Source organism: Nomascus leucogenys, chromosome 15, assembly GCF_006542625.1.
Source record: "Nomascus leucogenys isolate Asia chromosome 15, Asia_NLE_v1, whole genome shotgun sequence".
Classification (NCBI taxonomy): domain Eukaryota; kingdom Metazoa; phylum Chordata; class Mammalia; order Primates; family Hylobatidae; genus Nomascus; species Nomascus leucogenys.
In genome coordinates this window covers 20,850,527-20,868,660 of record NC_044395.1, presented here as the reverse complement: position 1 = coordinate 20,868,660, position 18,134 = coordinate 20,850,527, and the positions used below count along the sequence as shown (strand labels likewise).

Sequence of the window (18,134 nt, the reverse complement as noted above, 5' to 3'; positions counted from 1 at the left end):
GTGCTAATGGCCACTTACACGTAAGTGGGAGCTTAAATACTTTGTTGGCCAGGCACGGTGGCTCATGCCTGTAATCCTAGCACTCTGGGAGGCTGAGGCACGTGGGTCGCTTGAGCCCAGGAATTTGATACCAGCCTGGGAAACATGGCAAAACCCTGTCTCTACTAAAAATACAAAAATTAGCCAGGCATGGTAGCACGCCCCTGTAGTCTCATCTACTTGGGAGGCTGAGGTGGAGGGATCACCTAAGCCAGGGAGGTTGAGGATGCAGTGAGCTATGATCATTCTACTGCACTCTAACCTGGGTGATGGAGTGAGATCCTGTTTCAAAAAAAAAAAAAAAAAAAAAAAAGGAAAGAAAAGAAAGAATCTTTGTTGGGCTTGAAGACGCATTTAGGAATCCATAGTGTTCTGCTTGGGTCCCATTCAAGACCTCAGCCTGGTGGCCTAGGAGGCAGCCTGGTTCTTCTTGCCTTGCTTTATCCTGCTGTCAAACCTCAGGTATGAGGACATTCATTTTGGAATTCTGGAGAGGTCTGGCTCTATAAATTCTCTAGAAGTTTGGGGCCCTCTTTCTATTCACTGCCTTCATCTCCATTCCCCCAAGGGAAACGCTTGGAGCTGATTGTCCATGTTTTTCTGGACTGTGCAGTGATGAAGCACATGACTTAAGAGAAGAGTAGCCCAGGCTCCCTGAACTTGACTGCATGTTGCAGAACCACACCCCACTAACGGCCACAGGAAAGGACCCCAATGGTGAATGGTATAATGCTTTATGCAGATTTCATAATGCACAGGAATAAGAACCAAGAGGGATGCAGCCCTGACCAAGGTAGTTTCTTTCTTTCTTTTTAACTTACCTACAATTCAGAAAATTCCTCCTTACTGCAGGGTTCCTAGCCTATTCCACACTTAGGGTCAAGTGGAAAATAAATTAAAAAGAAAGAAAATGTTTTGTTGTTGACACTTAACATGATTGGTACAGGGACATCTACCCAAATGGTGAGCTAGGGTAGGACTCCTTCAAATAAAAATGCGCAGTAATTGTTCTTGCAGGCAACTTTAGGGGTACACAGCTGAGGCCTGAGGGATAGATACTTCCCTATTTAACTTGCAATGAAAAAAGAAACACTTCTTTCAAGAAAGACACTTCCATTTAAAAGGAAGGTATTGAAAATGCTTCCAAGGCCAGGTGTGGTGTCTCATGCCTCTAGTCCCTTTGGGGGACTACCAAAAATACAAAAATTAGCCAGGAATGTCTTGCATTTGTAGTCCCAGCTCTTCAAGAGGCTGAGATGGGAGGATCAGCTGAGATGGGGGAAGTTGGGGTTGCAGTGAGCAGTGACTGCGCCACTGCACTCTAGCCTGGGTGACAGAGTGAGACTCTGTATCAAAAAAAAAAAAAAAAGAAAAGAAAAAAAAGAAAGAAAAGAAATGCTTACGAAATGATATCAAGCAAAAAAAGAGGGTACAAAATTATATGTGTGTGATATTTACTTCATTGTATACACATTACTGAAGGAAATTATGGAAGAATATATACCAAAATGTGAAGAGTGGCTGTCTCTGCGTCGTAAGTTTACAGATGATTTTAATTTTTCTTCATATTTTTCTACAAAGTGCACATACTATTATTATTTTTACTATATGTGTTTATTATGTATGGCAAGAATGCATAAAATAAATATGTATAGTAAAAGTTTATTTTTATTATATGTTTTATTATTTTTAATATATATTTTACTCTTTAAGTATGACTAATTAGATGAGCACAAAAGGGCAGACCTGTGGTGACCCCAGTTACCCTTCCTGTAACTGCAGAGGTGCCCAGTCACCTGCTTGGTTATGTCACCCTGGGGAGTAAGAGAATGGCCTTCCTGCTCCTGCCTGACTCACCCTATCCTGCCCCAGCCCAGTGCCACAGAAGCATACTTGCCAAGGGACATCAGTGAAAGCAGCAGCATGGTGCACCTCCCAGGGGTCAGGCTGCACCCTTGTCTCATGGGCTTCTGCAGCCCCTGTCCCCACCTAAGTTACTCCTTGGGGAAACATGGCCAAGCCCCCTGGCTGAATGGGTGGACTGAGCTCCCACAGCATGACATCAGCTAGGGCGGACTTCCCTCTCAGCCGTCCCCTCCCCTTTCCTCCCGCCTGAAACATGATCCAGCTGAAGGACGGATTGCAGGAAAACTTGGCAGCTCCCCAACCTTGGTGGCCCAGGGAGTGTGAGGCTGCAGCCTCAGAAGGTGTGAGCAGTGGCCGCGAGAGGCAGGCTGGCTGGGACATGAGGTTGGCAGAGGGCAGGCAAGCTGGCCCTTGGTGGGCCTGGCCCTGAGCACTCAGCAGCACTCCTACGCGTGGGAAGCTCGCTATGCCGCTGTGGGTCCAGCAGGCGCTGCTCGCCTTGCTCCTCCCCACACTCCTGGCACAGGGAGAAGGTAAGCAGACTTCGGGAAGCAGCAGGACTTGGCTGACCATCTGCTGAGGTGGGGCAGGGGATGCTTCAATCCTCCGAGGGCTGTGGAGAGGAGGGTGGGGAAAGGTGTGGCCGCAGGAAGTTCTGCTATCTTACCACCTATGAGCATGACAGCATTTGAGGCATCATGGTTAAGCTAGAGAGAGTTAGGAATGTTGAGTCCTGGGGTGGGGCAAGAGCGGAGCTTGCAAAGTGGGGAGCAGAGAAGTAGCTTGGCGTATCAGAAATAAAAAGACAGGAACCAGGAGGGGGCTCCTCTCCTCTTTGCCCTTTCCCTAAACTATTTGAATGAAAGCTGCAAGGGACCTTAGAACTCATTTGGTCCACCCTTGCCTGTTATAAATGGGAATGCTGTGGCCCAGAGAGTGGGGAGCAGATTATTCATTCAAGGTCACACAGTTTGTTAGCAGCAGAGTGGGGACCAGAACTAGTCTAGTCATCTTTCCTCAGCTTCACCGGTTTTGTTGCATGAGTTCGTTCTCTGGGCCTGCGGTTCCCCAAGTTCCTTTCCAGGACTAAACTCCAGTAACACCCAATTTCTCTCCACATTCCCTATACCCGTCTTCTCCTGACTCCCTTGAATGTAGGGTGTTTTAGCCACAAAGGGACCTGCTTCCTTTTGCTGCAGACCATGTTCATTCCCCTCTAGGAGGTTTCTCTCCCTACAGAGCTGGGGTGGAGCACACTGGGGCACAATTAGAGGAAGTCATCCAGGGGTTGGACAGACGTGAAGAGCTCTGGGCAAGATGTCCTTCCTCCGAGGAGTGGTCATTTGAGAGTGCTCCGTGGGTTAAGCAAACGCAAGCTGTAAGTGATGACTGTGGTCGAGGGCTTCCTTGACTGAGAAGAAACTGTCCCTCCCAGCAATGGTCCTTTGCCCTGGGCCTGCTGGGATGGGTTCAGTGCTCTCCAAGCTGGTCAGGATCCCAGTCAATAGGACCCAGGCTGTTGCTGGCGTAGTAAAGATGCACACGGGTCTGCATTTGAATCTCAGTTCCTCCACTTGCAGGGCTCGGTGCTCACCTTTCTGGGGCTTGGGGATCCTTGTCTGCAAATAGCCACTCTGGTGGACTGTTCTAAAGTTAAATGAGGAATATGTTCATTGATGTTCTTCCAAAGGAGACACTTAAAAAAATTGTGTGTGTGTGTGTGTGTGTGTGTGTGTGTTCTCTCTGCTCTTCTCTGTCCTTCTGAAGGAAGCCAGCAGCTTATCAGGGAAAAGGGGGTGAAAGGAGGGGGAATCTGCAGGACTGATTTGTTGTACAGGTTGCACACAAGATGAGAGAAGACGCAGTCTTGTTTAGCAAAAGCCAGGCCTGCCGGCACCTGGTTAGTGAAAGACCCTGGCTACCCTGCCAGCTCCATCTCCCCTTTGCTGCCCGTATGCTGACCCTCTAGGTTGTACTCCCTTCACCGTCCCATAAATTTTCACTTTTGCATGTCAGGCCACCCTTCTGGAAGTGCTCTTACTGCTTCCAGTGTGAAAACTGAGCTGCACATGAAATCTGCATAGAACAGGACCAGGGTCCAGGAGCTGGGCTGTCTCATTACTGGTTTGTCCCCATAGGCCACCTGCCCCGGAAGTCGTTTGATTTCTTCTCATTCCCTCCACACCTCGCCCCAACCGTCTTTCTAAGCCCCTCAAGTTTGCCCATACAGCAACCCTAGGAGGTGGACTGGGCCAACCCTCCACCTGTAGCTTGTGTGTGCGTGGGGCAGGGTGCAAGGATCTTCTTGGGGTGGCTTTTGCAGGATGTAGGGGAAATGTCAGTTTTCACCAGATGCCCGCACTTCCTTCTTTCTTTACCTGTTTCATACTCAAAAAGGAGATGTGTGCAGATGCTGAGGTTTGACCTCGGCTGAGGAAAACCCTGATGCAGACCCTTGGGCTTAGAAATTGCGCACTTGGGGTCATGCTTTCTTGCAACCCTCTTGCTTTTAATATCACACCCTGACAGCCAGCTTCCCTGTTGCTCCCCAGAGGCCCTTGCTTAGGCCCCGTGGGCTACCTACTTTCCACCCTTCTTAGCCCTCAACCTGATTTGAACCTCAGCTGTCTCGTGCCACTTGCTCTTCCAAGCCAGATCTCTGCTTTCCTGTCAATGAATGCATAGGTCCTTTCTACAAGGTAATACATTTGAATTATGGTAGAAATCTCTGCAGACAAAATGGTCTAGTGGTGAGAATGTCAGTCTGTGTTTAGAATTTTGTGAGGTGGGATGGTGGGGATACATCTCTTTTAACAGCTTACAAACCAGGGCAAGAGAACAGGGGGAAATCTTGGGAGGCTGGTATCTACTTTGAACTGTTCTCCTTCCCAGCCAGGAGGAGCCGAAACACCACCAGGCCCGCTCTGCTGAGGCTGTCAGATTACCTTTTGACCAACTACAGGAAGGGCGTGCGCCCTGTGAGGGACTGGAGGAAGCCAACCACCGTATCCATTGACGTCATCGTCTATGCCATCCTCAACGTGGTGAGGATCAGCCCCCAGCTGCACACAGGCTGACCTTTTGGGGGTGGGAGAAGGCCATGTGAGACAAGTCACCCCCTATGCAGCTTGGTAGGCAGTTGAGAACCCATAGGACCTACTGTCTGGCACCACAGCTCAGGATGGATTGTAGCATCATCTGCACAGCTGCCCAAACCAGAAACCTGGGGTCACCTTGTGGCTGCTGCTCCCACACCTGTACAGTGAGGGGGTCACTTCCCACATGTGGTCCTTCCTACACTGCATAATGATAATCATCTGTCTATGTCAGCTGTATGAGGATGAAGACTGTCCCATGTATCTCTCTGCCACCAGTGCCTTACACACATCCCTGGTACCTGGCAGGTGTCACTAAATGATTGCTGAAGAATCAGCCAACAGATGAATTATTCCTCAGTTCCTTCATTAACTACCACAGTAGGGTGGGGTGCACTGCTCAGAAGAGGTGGTCAGACACTGTGCAGAGATAAACAAGGCAATTGCAGAGATGCAGTGGCTCTGTGTTGGGGTCAGGTAGGCAGGACCCAACTTCACAGTCTCTACTAATTTTAGTCGACTAAAATTACTCTACTAAAATTAGTCAGCCTGCCTAACTAATTTTTGTATTTTTAGTAGAGACAGGGTTTTTCCATGTTGGCCAGGCAGGTCTCGAACACCTGGCCTCAAGCCATCCGCCTGCCTAAGCTTCCCAAATTGCTGGTGTTACAGACATAAGACACTGCTCCCGGCATTATATGTATATTAGAAGTTGAAACATAAGTCACTGTTGGCAGAGCACGGTGGCTCACGCCTGTAATCCCAGCCCTTTGGGAGGCCGAGGTCGGCAGACCACTTGAGGCCAGGAGTTCAAGACCAGCCTGGCCAACATAGCAACTGCATTTCTACTAAAAATGCAAAAATTAGTCGGGCATGGTGGCACACACCTGTAGTCCCAGCAACTCAGGAGGCTGAGGTATGAGAATCGCTGGAACCTGGGAGGTGTAGGTTGCAATGAGCTGAGATTGTGCCACTGCACTTCACCCTGGGCAACAGAGCAAGCAAGACTGTCTCAAAATAAATAAAAAAATAAATCATTATTACTTCTTTCTAGGTGTGCTCTAGTGAACAACTAACTTTTCCTGTCTGGCCAGGGAGCTCCAGTCTATCTACTTTCCCCACCCCGGCCCCTGCTCTTCACTTTCACTTCCCAAAGCAATACGGACACAAGGAAACCCCTCCTTTAGGGGCTGGCATGTACGGGGTGGCCCTCCAGTCCACAGGGTTACTTGTTCAAGCTCCCTTTCCTTTCCCAGGATGAGAAGAATCAGGTGCTGACCACCTACATCTGGTACCGGCAGGTGAGCAGGCCCGCCCCTCCCTGCCCCCGTTACCCATCCTCCTGGGAAGGAGTCGGGAGTTCGGGAGTTTCAGTGGCCTCATCAAGGGAAGGTGAGGGGAGAGGTTGAGAAGCACCCTCAGCCTGAGATCCAGGAGTGTGGAATCTCCTCATCTCAGGTCTGAGAGTGGAAGGAGACTTAAAGATAGTGGAGGAGAAACCCTCCAACCCCCCTCTGGCTTCTGAAGTTCTTCAAAGCACCCCAAACTATGGCCTGTCCCAGCCTCTGTTGAAAGGAACTCACGAGCCAGCCCCTTCACTCTCAGCCAACTCTGTTTGCTAGACCATTCTTTCTTCTATTCAGCCAAACTGGACAGCAACCAAATTGGGTGATTGAAACAGGACGGTTCATTCCATCCACTTAGTCCTCACATCCTTGGCCATTTCCCCACTCTTTTAGCTTCTGATGGGCCTGGGTCAGCCCCTGGTGTGTGGATATGTCTGAGGCTTGGCAGGAATTCTGGCTTCGAGCTGGGGTGGGGTAGGAAAAGAGTGGAGGTCGCTATCCAAGGGTCCTGCTCTGGAAGCCCCTGCCTGGGGTTGTTGGGGAGAAGTCAGAGCAGAGGGGAAACTAAAGTGACTGAACCCACAGAGGCAGAAGCATGAGGACAGCTGACAGAGGTCATGCCCAAGAGGCTCTGGGGACACACCTGGCATAAGTGGGTCTCTGTTATCCCTCCCCACGGCTCATGGCACATCCATCACCATGACCAGGCATGGGACAGGGCGTGGGGTGGAGGAAGAAGCTAGAATGCTGATCCCTGAGATACTGCTCCGTCCCTGCCTCACAGAGGGATCCCTTACTGCAGTGCACAAAGGGAAGGGACCCAAACAAGCACAGGCAGCCTGGAGCTCCTTTCCCAGGACATCCATCCGAGCTCTCACCTCTGGACCTCTAGGGCCACTTGTCTGCCCCAGTTGCTGGCATCAGCAGTGAGGGAATGACAGTCTACATGCACCAGCAACTGTGCTAAGAGACTGGAATTAGAGACACAAACTAGTTCGAGGCCCTGCTCACCATGAGCTCACAGACCAGATACAGGTACTGACAACTGAAATGCAACAAGACAGCCACTCCAACGTGGCAAGGACAAGGTGCTAACTATGGGAGCACAGAGGAGACGCATGTCACCCAGCCTGTGGTGTGGGGGTCATGGACAATGTCCTGGAGAAGGGAACAGACAGATGCCTTGGCTAAGTCCAGAAGGATGAGAAAAATGCACCTTGGTAAAGAAGATAGGGGAGAAGGAGCAGGATATGCAGAGACATGGAGGTTCCAGCAGTGTTTCATTGCATACGGCTACAGTGTAGAAGTCACAAAGAGGCATGGCCAAAACATGAGGCTAGAGAGATAGCGGAGGTCAGATTATATCAGCCTGTGTTGGCTGTGAAGTTTAACTTTATCTTAAAGGCAATGGGGCACCCCTGAAGGATTTTAAGCAAGGGAGTGCCATGATCAAATTTATATTTTAGACTGGCCATCCTGGCCTGAAAATGGAGAATACTTTAATCAAAACTTAACAACAGCCATCTCCACCCTGTGAAGTAGATGTTATGATCTCCATATAAATACGTTGAGACCAAGATCCAAGAAGTTATTTGTCTGAGATTCTCAGCTGGCGGAGGGGGATCTCACAGTATTCGAAATGACTGACTTCCTTCCTGGGGCAAGGCTGCATCTAGCCGAGTTGTTATGTGTGGAGGCAGAGTGTGAATGAAGAGGTGGGGGAACTCTCAGTTACTGCTGAGGGATTTGGGTGCCACTGACACCTGCTTCCCCCAGGAAGATGCCCACCTGTTGCCTGGGTACTGAGGGTGAAGTCTGCCTGAGTTGCAGGCAACCCTCACTGGAGATGGAGGGGGCTGCCTGTGACCATCCCTGCTCCTCCCCTAGTACTGGACTGATGAGTTTCTCCAGTGGAATCCTGAGGACTTTGACAACATCACCAAGTTGTCCATCCCCACAGACAGCATCTGGGTCCCGGACATTCTCATCAATGAGTTGTGAGTACCATTATCCGTTGTGAGGTGGCTGGGTGACTTAGGGGCTGGAGAAACCCGGGGACAGAGAGACAAGATTGTCACTGTTGCATTTGAGATGTCCCATCAGGAATTGCAGACTGTAGATAAAGCTGGTGTGAGTCCAGATTCCCTTTGTCTTCCCCCACCCCCGACCTTTTTCTGTTCTCTTCTTTTTGAAAACTCCTTCTTTTCGGTGCTCGTTGTTGAAATTCCATACTTTGTAGTCCAAGGGCCCCTGCTACAGGGAAAGAAACCAGTGAATGAATTAACATTGAGTTATAATAACCTAATGGGACAGCTGCACTTCTAAAGGAGACAGTAAATGTTTCTTAAAAAAAAAAAATGGAGCACTTGGCCGGGCTCAGTGGCTCACACCTGTAATCCCAGCACTTTGGAGGCTGAGGTGGGTAGATCACCAGAGGTCAGGAGTTAAAGACTAGCCTGGCCAACATGGTGAAACCCCATCTCTACTAAAAATACAAAATTGGCAGGGCATGCTGGCAAGCACCTGTAATCCCAGCTACTCAGGCAGCTGAGACAGGAGAATCACTTGAACCTGGGAGGTAGAGGTCGTGGTGAGCCAAGATCATACCATTATACTCCAGCCTGGGCGACACAGCAAGATTCTGTCTCAAAAGAAAAAAAAAATTGGAGCACTGATAGTGGCTGTCGCTTCTGGCCTGCAAAGGAGATTTGGAGCTGGGAGACAAGCTCAGACCTCCCAAGTCACACATCTAGCTGACAGGCCACAGATTACTTCCCCAGTACGAAGTGGGTCCCACCAGGCTTTACTCCTGGCAGCCAAACACGGTCCCATTTGGCCCCAGACAACATTCCTTCTCCTCATCCTGCAGGTTCATTCAGGGCCCACCAACTGGGTTTCAGAATTCAAGGGCAGGGAAGATGGCTGGGAAGACAGAGGAAAAGGGAAGGTGACGGGTGGGATGAGCCATCCTCCACCCCATACCCACAGCATTGTCCAACTCCAGGAGGTGCCACTGACATTTTTCCAAAGGAGGTAGTTGACCTGGACCACAACCCATCCCCTGCATAGCTCAGGCTGGAGGGTTCTGGGAAATCCCAGTTTCTGCTGGCTCTCCAGTTTCAACAGTGAAGTGGCCTTAGTCTTGACTTCTCATCTCTCAGCCTGAACTCACAGAAGGCTGAGGGCTTAGCACCCTGGGCTCAGCCCACTCCATGCCACAGTGGTCACTCAGGAGGGCCTACCACTTTGAGATCAGCTAAGAGAGTGGAATGAGGTCTTGTGGGGCTTTTCTGGCTTTCCCCAATTCTTATCCATTTCTCTAGCTCATTTTCATCCAGAGATGATTATTTTCATTTCAAAGAACTTCTAGGGGTGGGAAGCAAAGAGAAGCCAGAGTCAGGATGGAACACAAGATCCTGCTCTTTCACCAAGCCTGCCTGGTCCCACAGGACTGGTGATCCTGGGAGCCAAGCTTTGCCCAGCCTGGGGCAGTGACAGGTTGGGGCCACTGGGCATGCTCCCTACTGTCCATGGCTTTTGGGCCCATGGGTTTTCCTTCCTGCCTTGTGTGGCCAGGAGCCAGGGGAATAAAGGAGAAATGCCCATGACTGCTTGAAAAGTAGCCTTGACAATGGCAGATCAGGAAGCCTAAGATAGGAAGGTTGGAAAAACCGAAGCCAGGCAACACATCCAGGTTGTCTGGCTGCCTATACCCTCCCCGAACTTCATTCCCTACCCAGTTGTTCCAAGATCTTCAGGCCCCCAGAGCTTGCCCTGCCTCTTGAGCTCCCAAACTGACCCCCTTTCCCCGGCCAGCGTGGATGTGGGGAAGTCTCCAAATATCCCGTACGTGTATATTCGGCATCAAGGCGAAGTTCAGAACTACAAGCCCCTTCAGGTGGTGACTGCCTGCAGCCTCGACATCTACAACTTCCCCTTCGACGTCCAGAACTGCTCGCTGACCTTTACCAGCTGGCTGCACACCAGTGAGTATGTGGGCTTCGCCGGGGCAGGGGTGGAGGTTGGGGGACCCCAGGGACATCTGAGCGAGGAGGGCTCCCCAGGGCGCCTTCTTGCATATCCAGCCTGCTAATGCCTTGAGCCTCTGCTTCCTTATCCTCTGCATGAGGTGAATCTGCTGCTCTTGCTGCCCCGACAGTAAGAGTTAATCACTTTTATCAGTAGAAACTTTATATAGCACAGTATATTTTTCCAGACCCTTCTCTACACATTTACATTCACACATTCATGTGTGCATATATATACACACATACACATCTATGGAAAGTACATGGAAATTGCTTTATGAGTTCTTATTTTACATTAATATATCAGTATTCAATGAGGGTGTGAATCAACTGCAAGAGACTCAGTAAGGGACAATTTTTCCCAATATCTCCAACAGGATCTGGCACTAAGCATCTCTCAGATCCATTTATTTCCCTTTACCCCCATGCAAGTCGCCCTCGTCTCCTGCCTAGGTTTCCGCTTTAGCCTCCTACCTGGTTTCCCCATGCATTCGTGTCCCCCTAAATTCGTGATTCTCACAGAAGCCAGTGAGATTTTAGTAAAATGCAAATCTGACCGTGTCACTTAAAACCCCTCAGTGGGATCCCAGATACCCTGGAACACAATCCACCCTCCTGAGCTGACTGCCACAGCCCGCTGCTCCAGGCTCATCTGCTCCCCTGAGCTCTGCTTCCGCCCAGCTGCCTTCCTTTCTAGCCCAAAACCCTCATATTCTTTCTCTTTATCACATGTTGTTTCCTCTCCTATGCTACCTGGCCCTTTCCTCCCTCTCCCATCCTGCCCCACACCTGCTCCCCCCAACCACACCTAGCCTGGCCAACCCTTCTACTCACCCTTCTGATGGCAGCATAAGTTTCAGCTCCTCAGTTTACCCTCTCATCCCCTAGACTAGGCCATCCCTGTTGCTCAATTTATAGCATCCTGGTCCTCTCCCACCTCTGTCACCCTTGTAAGTACTTGTTCAATGTGTCCTTCTCTCCTAGATATAAACTTAGAAAGAGGTGGGTGCAGTTGCTCACAAATGTAGTCCCAGCACTTTGGGAGGCCAAGGCAGGAGGATTGCTTCAGCCCAGGAGTTTGAGGCCAGTCTGAGCAACATGATGAGACCCTATAAAAATAAAAAGTAAAAAAATTTGGAAAGGGCAGGGACATGATTTTTCGCCCACCTTTAGATCCCCAGCACAAGGCCTGGCACAGAGGAAGGGTCTCAGCAAATGTTACCAAGCAGATGAATGCTAGCTAAGGGCTTGCTAGAGGGCTGGTGAAGTGCACACCACCCTGTTGCAAGAAGGCATCCCCCAGGCTGGGCGCGGTGGCTCACGCCTGTAATCCCACCACTTTGGGAGGCGGAGGCGGGTGGATCACGAGGTCATGAGATCAAGACCATCCTGGCCAAGATGGTGAAACCCTGTCTCTACTAAAAATACAAAAAATTAGCTGCGCGCAGTGGCAGGCGCCTGTAATCCAGCTGCTCAGGAGACTAAGGCAGGAGAATCACTTCAACTCGGAGGGTGGAGGTTGCAGTGAGCCGAGGTTGCACCACCGCACTCCAGCCTGGGTGACAGAATGAGACTCCATCTCAAAAAAGAAAAAAAAAAGTCATCCCCCACTTCTGTTCTGATGTATTCATTACCTTAAACTTAAGTTATGACAGTGATGCATGACTGCCTTGACCAAAACCAAAACTACAGATAAGGCTAACGTCTCCTTTGACTTCTACCCTCAATCCCAAACTTCACGAACAACAAGAGTTAACCACTTTTATCAGTAGAAACTTTATCTAGCACAGTATATTTTTCCAAATCCTTCACTACACATTTACATACACACATACACATCTATGGAAAGTACATGGAAATTGCTTTGTGAGTTCGTATTTTAGATAAATATATCAGTATATATATTATTATATACTACTACTTGATTCTTTTTACTCAACAATAGGTCTTGGACATTTTTCGAAGTTCATGCACATTTAGGTCTTCCTCAAAAATTTTAGCTGCTATAAAATAGCTCATGATTTTGGAAGGCAGCTGTGCTCACCACTACCACCAATGCAAACATCTAATGATTTTGGTTGCATCCTAGCTTATTAAGCATTTTCTGATTGATGGATATTTTAGTATTTTCCAATATTTTGCTGCAATGGATACTTCTGTCCTTCCTGGTACATATGTCTCTGCTGCAGATCTTGAGAAGTGGAATTGCATTCTATAAGTGAGGATTTTGCTTATTTTCTTAATTCACTTTTAAAGACAGGCAGTTCCATCAAGGCAAAGGTGAAGAATGTTGACTTTTGTTCATTTCTGCAATGGGCAATTCTAACAGGGAAAGCTAGAAAGCTGTTTGGAAGGGGTGTGTATGTGTGTGTGTTTGTGTGTGCGTGTGAAGGAGAGAGAGCGCTTTCTAATGAATGGTTTGCATGGTTCTTTGCACCGTGTGTTTTCATTTAAGACTCCATCTGCCCTCAGTGTGGCCCTGTGAGATAGGTATGATGAGTACCTCATTTTATAGCTGAGGACACTGAGGCTGAAGGTGATGTGCTGAGGCTGAGGTTGAGCCATCGGATATCAGCTCCCCTTGGTTGCTGCCCACCTGTGTCCCATCATCACAGGGTCCGGCAGGCTCTGGGCACTAGATTCCAAAGCTGGCTTGCTTTATTCTCTCTCAGTCCAGGACATCAACATCTCTTTGTGGCGCTTGCCAGAAAAGGTGAAATCCGACAGGAGTGTCTTCATGAACCAGGGAGAGTGGGAGTTGCTGGGGGTGCTGCCCTACTTTCGGGAGTTCAGCATGGAAAGCAGTGACTACTATGCAGAAATGAAGTTCTATGTGAGTGGCAACGAATGTGGGTAAAATGGTGAATAAATCTTCACACCCGGGTAGACTTAAGGAGGCATACTGGAAAGAACTTCTATAGCCTTTTTCCAACCCCAGGGTTGCACACATCTGGAACTTCAGTGAAGTAGAAGGAGAAACTCCATGAATGTCCCTTACTTATTCTAAACAGCCATAAGCCTGGATTGAGAGGCAGGGTATGGGGGTCTGTCTGTTTTCTTCTCTGAGCAATCCAGGCTGGAAGCCCCATAAAACAAGGAGTCTGAGCTTGTGGGGTGGTTCCTGGGAGCAGAGCCTGTCTGCCCCAGGCTTCCCACAAGCTCTTCTCCCGGTCCCAGGTGGTCATCCGCCGGCGGCCCCTCTTCTATGTGGTCAGCCTGCTGCTGCCCAGCATCTTCCTCATGGTCATGGACATCGTGGGCTTCTACCTGCCCCCCAACAGTGGCGAGAGGGTCTCTTTCAAGATCACACTCCTCCTGGGCTACTCGGTCTTCCTGATCATCGTTTCTGACACACTGCCTGCCACTGCCATCGGCACTCCTCTCATTGGTAAGGCCTCTCCTGGTAGCAGAGCTCAGTCTGGTGAGAAACCCACCCCCTCCCACCTCCTGCATGTGTCTCTTGCCTCTGCCCTGGGCTGCACAGGTGTCTACTTTGTGGTGTGCATGGCTCTGCTGGTGATAAGTTTGGCCGAGACCATCTTCATTGTGCGGCTGGTGCACAAGCAAGACCTGCAGCAGCCCGTGCCTGCTTGGCTGCGTCACCTGGTTCTGGAGAGAATCGCCTGGCTACTCTGCCTGAGGGAGCAGTCAACTTCCCAGAGGCCCCCAGCCACCTCCCAAGCCACCAAGACTGATGACTGCTCAGGTGAGAAACAGAAGGGAAGAGTCCATACAGAGGGGCTGCTTCTGGCTTGGATGTTGTGGAAAGTCTCCGGAGGGCGTGGCTTGCCAAGGAGGTGCTGTGCTGCACATGGCATCCCATGCCCTGCCTTACTGGGGTGGGGGGGGGCAGCCTTCAGCCAAAGGTGTCAGTCCAGACCCTTTCTTCACTTACATAACCTCTCATCACCTTGGGTGTTGACAGAGAGGGTAGGAATCCCAGGGGCTGAGCATGTCAGGAGCTGAGTCCTCTGGGCTGAGAATGGCCTCTCTCTAGGATGGACCCATGGGTGAAGTCAAATGGATGCCCCTTAGGAAATTATTGGTCTCCCTGCCTCACACAGTTAAATACTGCCTCTGGGGTTTCTAAAACTCTTATTCTAAACAGCCCAAAGCAGGGCATGGTGGCTCACGCCTACAATCCCAGTACTTTGGGAGGCCGAGGTGGGAGGATCACTTGAGCCCAGGAGTTCAAGACCAGCCTGGCCAACATAGTGAGACCTCATCTCTACTAATTTTTTTTTTTAAGTTGGCCGGGCATGATCATGCACTCCTGTGGTCCTAGCTACTTCAGGAGGCTGAAGTGAATCACTTGAGCCCAGGAGGTTGAGGCTGCAGGGAGCTGTGTTCACATCACTGCATCCCACCTGGAGACAGAGTAAGACACTGTCTCAAAAATAAAAAGTAAAAACAACAAATACACAGCCCAAAGACCAGGTTCCTTAGAATTTCAAATACCTATGAGGCAGAGAGACATTAAATGTGGAGTTCACACCTCCTGAGGAATTGTTATAGCTACCATTTGTTGTAGTTGGTGGTGGTTAGTTGGTTGGTTTATTTACTGAACATTTTGTGCCAGGCATGTGCAAAGCCCTTTGTCTACATGATCACATGTAATACTTACGACAACCCAAGAGGATTCTCATTCTCATTTTTCCAATAAGGAAGCAGAGCTATAGAGAATTTGCTTGTCCTAAATCACAGAGCCAGGAATTGGTAGAACCCAGGCCCATCCGACCCTAAGCTTCTCTTTCTAACCACTCCTCTCCATTCCACTCCCTTTTGTCCTTCCTCCTGACTAGAGCCAGGCCTTTTACATGAGATTTTTGGCTCGTCTAAGGCCATCTCATCGAGAGCTAGTGAACTAGTCTGCCAGCCTACTGCCTGATTTACCTTGGTGAAGGAAGCCACTTCTGTAGGTGTATTTCCTGGTCCAGGACCTGCAGTCATGGACATGAGAGCAGCACCCTCCAGCCTGCTGCCCCTCTGAGGCAACAAAATGGAGCAGAAGTAGCAGTGGATTGGGAGTCCAGATACCTGAGCCTTGGTGGTCTCATCATTAAATGATCCTCCAAGTATGTGACCACAGGCTAGTCACCTAACCTCTCTCAGCTTCACCATTTTTTTATATGGTGGGAATAGTTGGCTGGGCACAGTGGCTCACACCTGTAATCTGAGCACTTTGGGAGGCCAAGGGGGGTGGATCACGAAGTCAGGAGTTCAACACCAGCCTGACCAACATGGTGAAACCCCGTCTCTACTAAAATTACAAAAATTAGCTGGGTGTGGTGGCACATGCCTGTAATCCCAGCTACTCAGGAGGCTGAGGAAGGAGAATCGCTTGAACTCGGGAGGCAGAGGTTGCAGTGAGCTGAGATTGCACCATTGCACTCTAGCCTGGGCAAGAGAGTGAGACTTAGTCTCCAAACAAGCAAACAGAATAGTAATCACACCTACTCTGCCTCTCTTGTGAGGCTATTGTGAGGCTCAAATGAGATAATGTATATCAGGTTGCTGAGGAAAGCCCATAGGTTGAAAAGCAATGTATAGGAAGGATACTTCGTGACATTAATGATCTGGAAGAGGGGTGGAGGATGTGCGTAAGGAGGGGTATGCAAGGATCCTCAGTCGTACTGGTTTTTCAATTTAAATTGGATGGTGGATTTGCAGGTATGTAAGTTACTCTTTATACTTTTAATGTCTAAAGTTGTTCCTGAACAGCCACGGTGGCTCACACCTGTAATCCCAGCACCGTGGGAGGCCAAAGTAGGTGGATCACTTGAGGTCAAGAGTTCAAGACCAGCCTGGCCAACATGGTGAAATCTCGTTTCTACTGAAAAAAAAAAAAAAAATTAGCCAGGTGTAATGGCACGTGCCTGTAATCCCAGCTACTCAGGAGGTTGAGGCAGGAGAATTGCTTGAACTCGGGAGGCGGAGGTTGCAGTGAACCTAGATCACACCACTGCCCTCCAGCCTGGGTGACAGAGTGAGAAAAAAAATTTATTCCCCCCAAAAATTTACAGGCTATAGAAGCATAAGGGACCATGTTCAGGTCACCACCTGGGGTCTCCTTCTCTTGCCAATGCCCTGCCCTTCTTCCAGCTATGAGAAACCACTGCAGCCACATGGGAAGTCCCCAGGACTTGGAGAAGAGCCCCAGGGACAGATGTAGCCCTCCCCCACCACCTCGGGAGGCCTCGCTGGCGGTGTGTGGGCTGCTGCAGGAGCTGTCCTCCATCCGGCAATTCCTGGAAAAGCGGGATGAGATCAGAGAGGTGGCCCGAGACTGGCTGCGCGTGGGCTCCGTGCTGGACAAGCTGCTATTCCACATTTACCTGCTGGCGGTGCTGGCCTACAGCATCACCCTGGTTATGCTCTGGTCTATCTGGCAGTGCGCTTGAGTGGGTACAGCCCAGTGGAGGAGGGGTACAGTCCTAGTTAGGTGGGGACAAAGGATTTCTGCTTAGGTCCCTCAGGACCCAGGGAATGCCAGGGACCTTTTCAAGACACAGAAAAAGTCCCATGCCCTGTTTGCAATGCCAATTCATCTCAGCAATCCCAAGCCAAGGTCTGAACCCTTCCACCAAAAACTGGGTGTTCAAGGCCCTTACACCCTTGTCCCACCCCCAGCAGCTCACCATGGCTTTAAAACATGCTCTCTTAGATCAAGAGAAACTCGGGCTCTCCCTAAGTCCACTCTATTTGTGGACTTTTCCCCATTGACCCTCCCCTGAATAAGGGACTTTGGAGTTCTGCTCCTCTTTCACAACTTTGCTTTTAGGTTGAAGGCAAAACCAACTCTCTACTACACAGCCCTGATAACTCTGTACTAGGCTTCTCTAACCCCTAATGTCTTTTTTTCTTCATCTCACTTGTAGCAGCTTCCTTGAACACTCATCCCCCATCAGATGATGGGGGTGGGAAGAATAAAATGCAGTGAAACCCTAAACTCTCCTCTTAACCACTTTTCAGTAGCTTTGGGAAGAGGTTGGATGGTTAGAAGAAGAGATTTACAGTTAGCTAATCCCAAAACTTTGGGAGGTCGAGACAGGTGGATCACTGGAGGTCAGGAGTTCGAGACCAGCCTGGCCAACATGGTGAAACCCTCCTGTACCAAAAGAAAACCAAAAATACAAAAATTAGCCAGGCGTGGTGGTGCATGCCTGTAATCCCAGCTAATCGGCTGAGATCGTACCACTGCACTCCATCCTAGGTGACAGAGCTAGACTCTGTCAAAAAAAAAAAAAAAAGATTGGTGCCTCTAGGCCCAGGAAACTGGCAGATGACAAGTAGGTTGAAAAGCATTTGCACAGGAAGGATAAACACCAACTTCATGATATTAGTGATCTGGAAAAGGAGTGGAGGATGAGACTAAGGAGGAGTATACAGGGATTCTGTCATATTGGGTTTTTAATTTAAATTAGATGGTGGGTTTACAGTTATGTAGGTTACTCTTTGTACTTTAAGTAGCTGTTATGAAGAAGAAACACTAGGAGGTGGGATTTAAGGTATGAGGGTCAGGACCATGAATACTTAGCAATGGAGAGAAAAGAGGGGGAATCTCGGCTCTGCAACCCCTTGGAAAGATGCTGGAGGGGTCCACACAGCCCTGTTACCTGGGCTCATGATCTCTTAGTGAAGGTGGGAGCAAGCTCTCTCCCTGCAAGTGGGTACTGCAACGGAACGGAGACGAGAGCTTCAGCACCACGGCCAGCATCATCTGGTTTGGTGTTTGAGAAACACCAAGAAAGCCAAGGCTT

At 49.5% G+C, this 18,134-nt stretch overlaps 1 protein-coding gene across 3 annotated transcripts; it reads left to right on the top strand.

Annotated features, from left to right (window-relative positions):
* Window positions 1-1,927: 1,927 nt before the first annotated feature.
* HTR3A (5-hydroxytryptamine receptor 3A) lies at window positions 1,928-17,323 on the top strand. 3 transcript variants are annotated; one of them, XM_030829034.1, is made up of 9 exons: window positions 1,928-2,438; window positions 4,798-4,949; window positions 6,257-6,301; window positions 8,234-8,343; window positions 10,163-10,332; window positions 13,047-13,207; window positions 13,552-13,762; window positions 13,859-14,080; window positions 16,477-17,323. In XM_030829034.1, the coding sequence occupies exons 1-9, from the start codon at window positions 2,372-2,374 to the stop codon at window positions 16,773-16,775; spliced, it is 1,437 nt and encodes a 478-aa protein (XP_030684894.1). In that variant the 5' UTR covers window positions 1,928-2,371; the 3' UTR covers window positions 16,776-17,323. The 3 variants fall into 3 exon arrangements, with proteins under 3 accessions (XP_030684894.1, XP_030684893.1, XP_030684895.1); XM_030829035.1 differs by lacking the exon at window positions 1,928-2,438 and adding an exon at window positions 4,528-4,604; XM_030829033.1 differs by having other exon boundaries at window positions 13,552-14,080.
* Window positions 17,324-18,134: the final 811 nt, after the last annotated feature.

Coding starts and splice junctions, on each gene's coding strand:
- HTR3A (XM_030829033.1), top strand. CDS start 2,372: ATGCCGCTGTGGGTCCAGCAGGCGCTGCTCGCCTTGCTCCTCCCCACA. Junction 10,333..13,046: donor TACCAGCTGGCTGCACACCA/GTGAGTATGTGG, acceptor ATTCTCTCTCAG/TCCAGGACATCAACATCTCT. Junction 14,081..16,476: donor CAAGACTGATGACTGCTCAG/GTGAGAAACAGA, acceptor CCCTTCTTCCAG/CTATGAGAAACCACTGCAGC.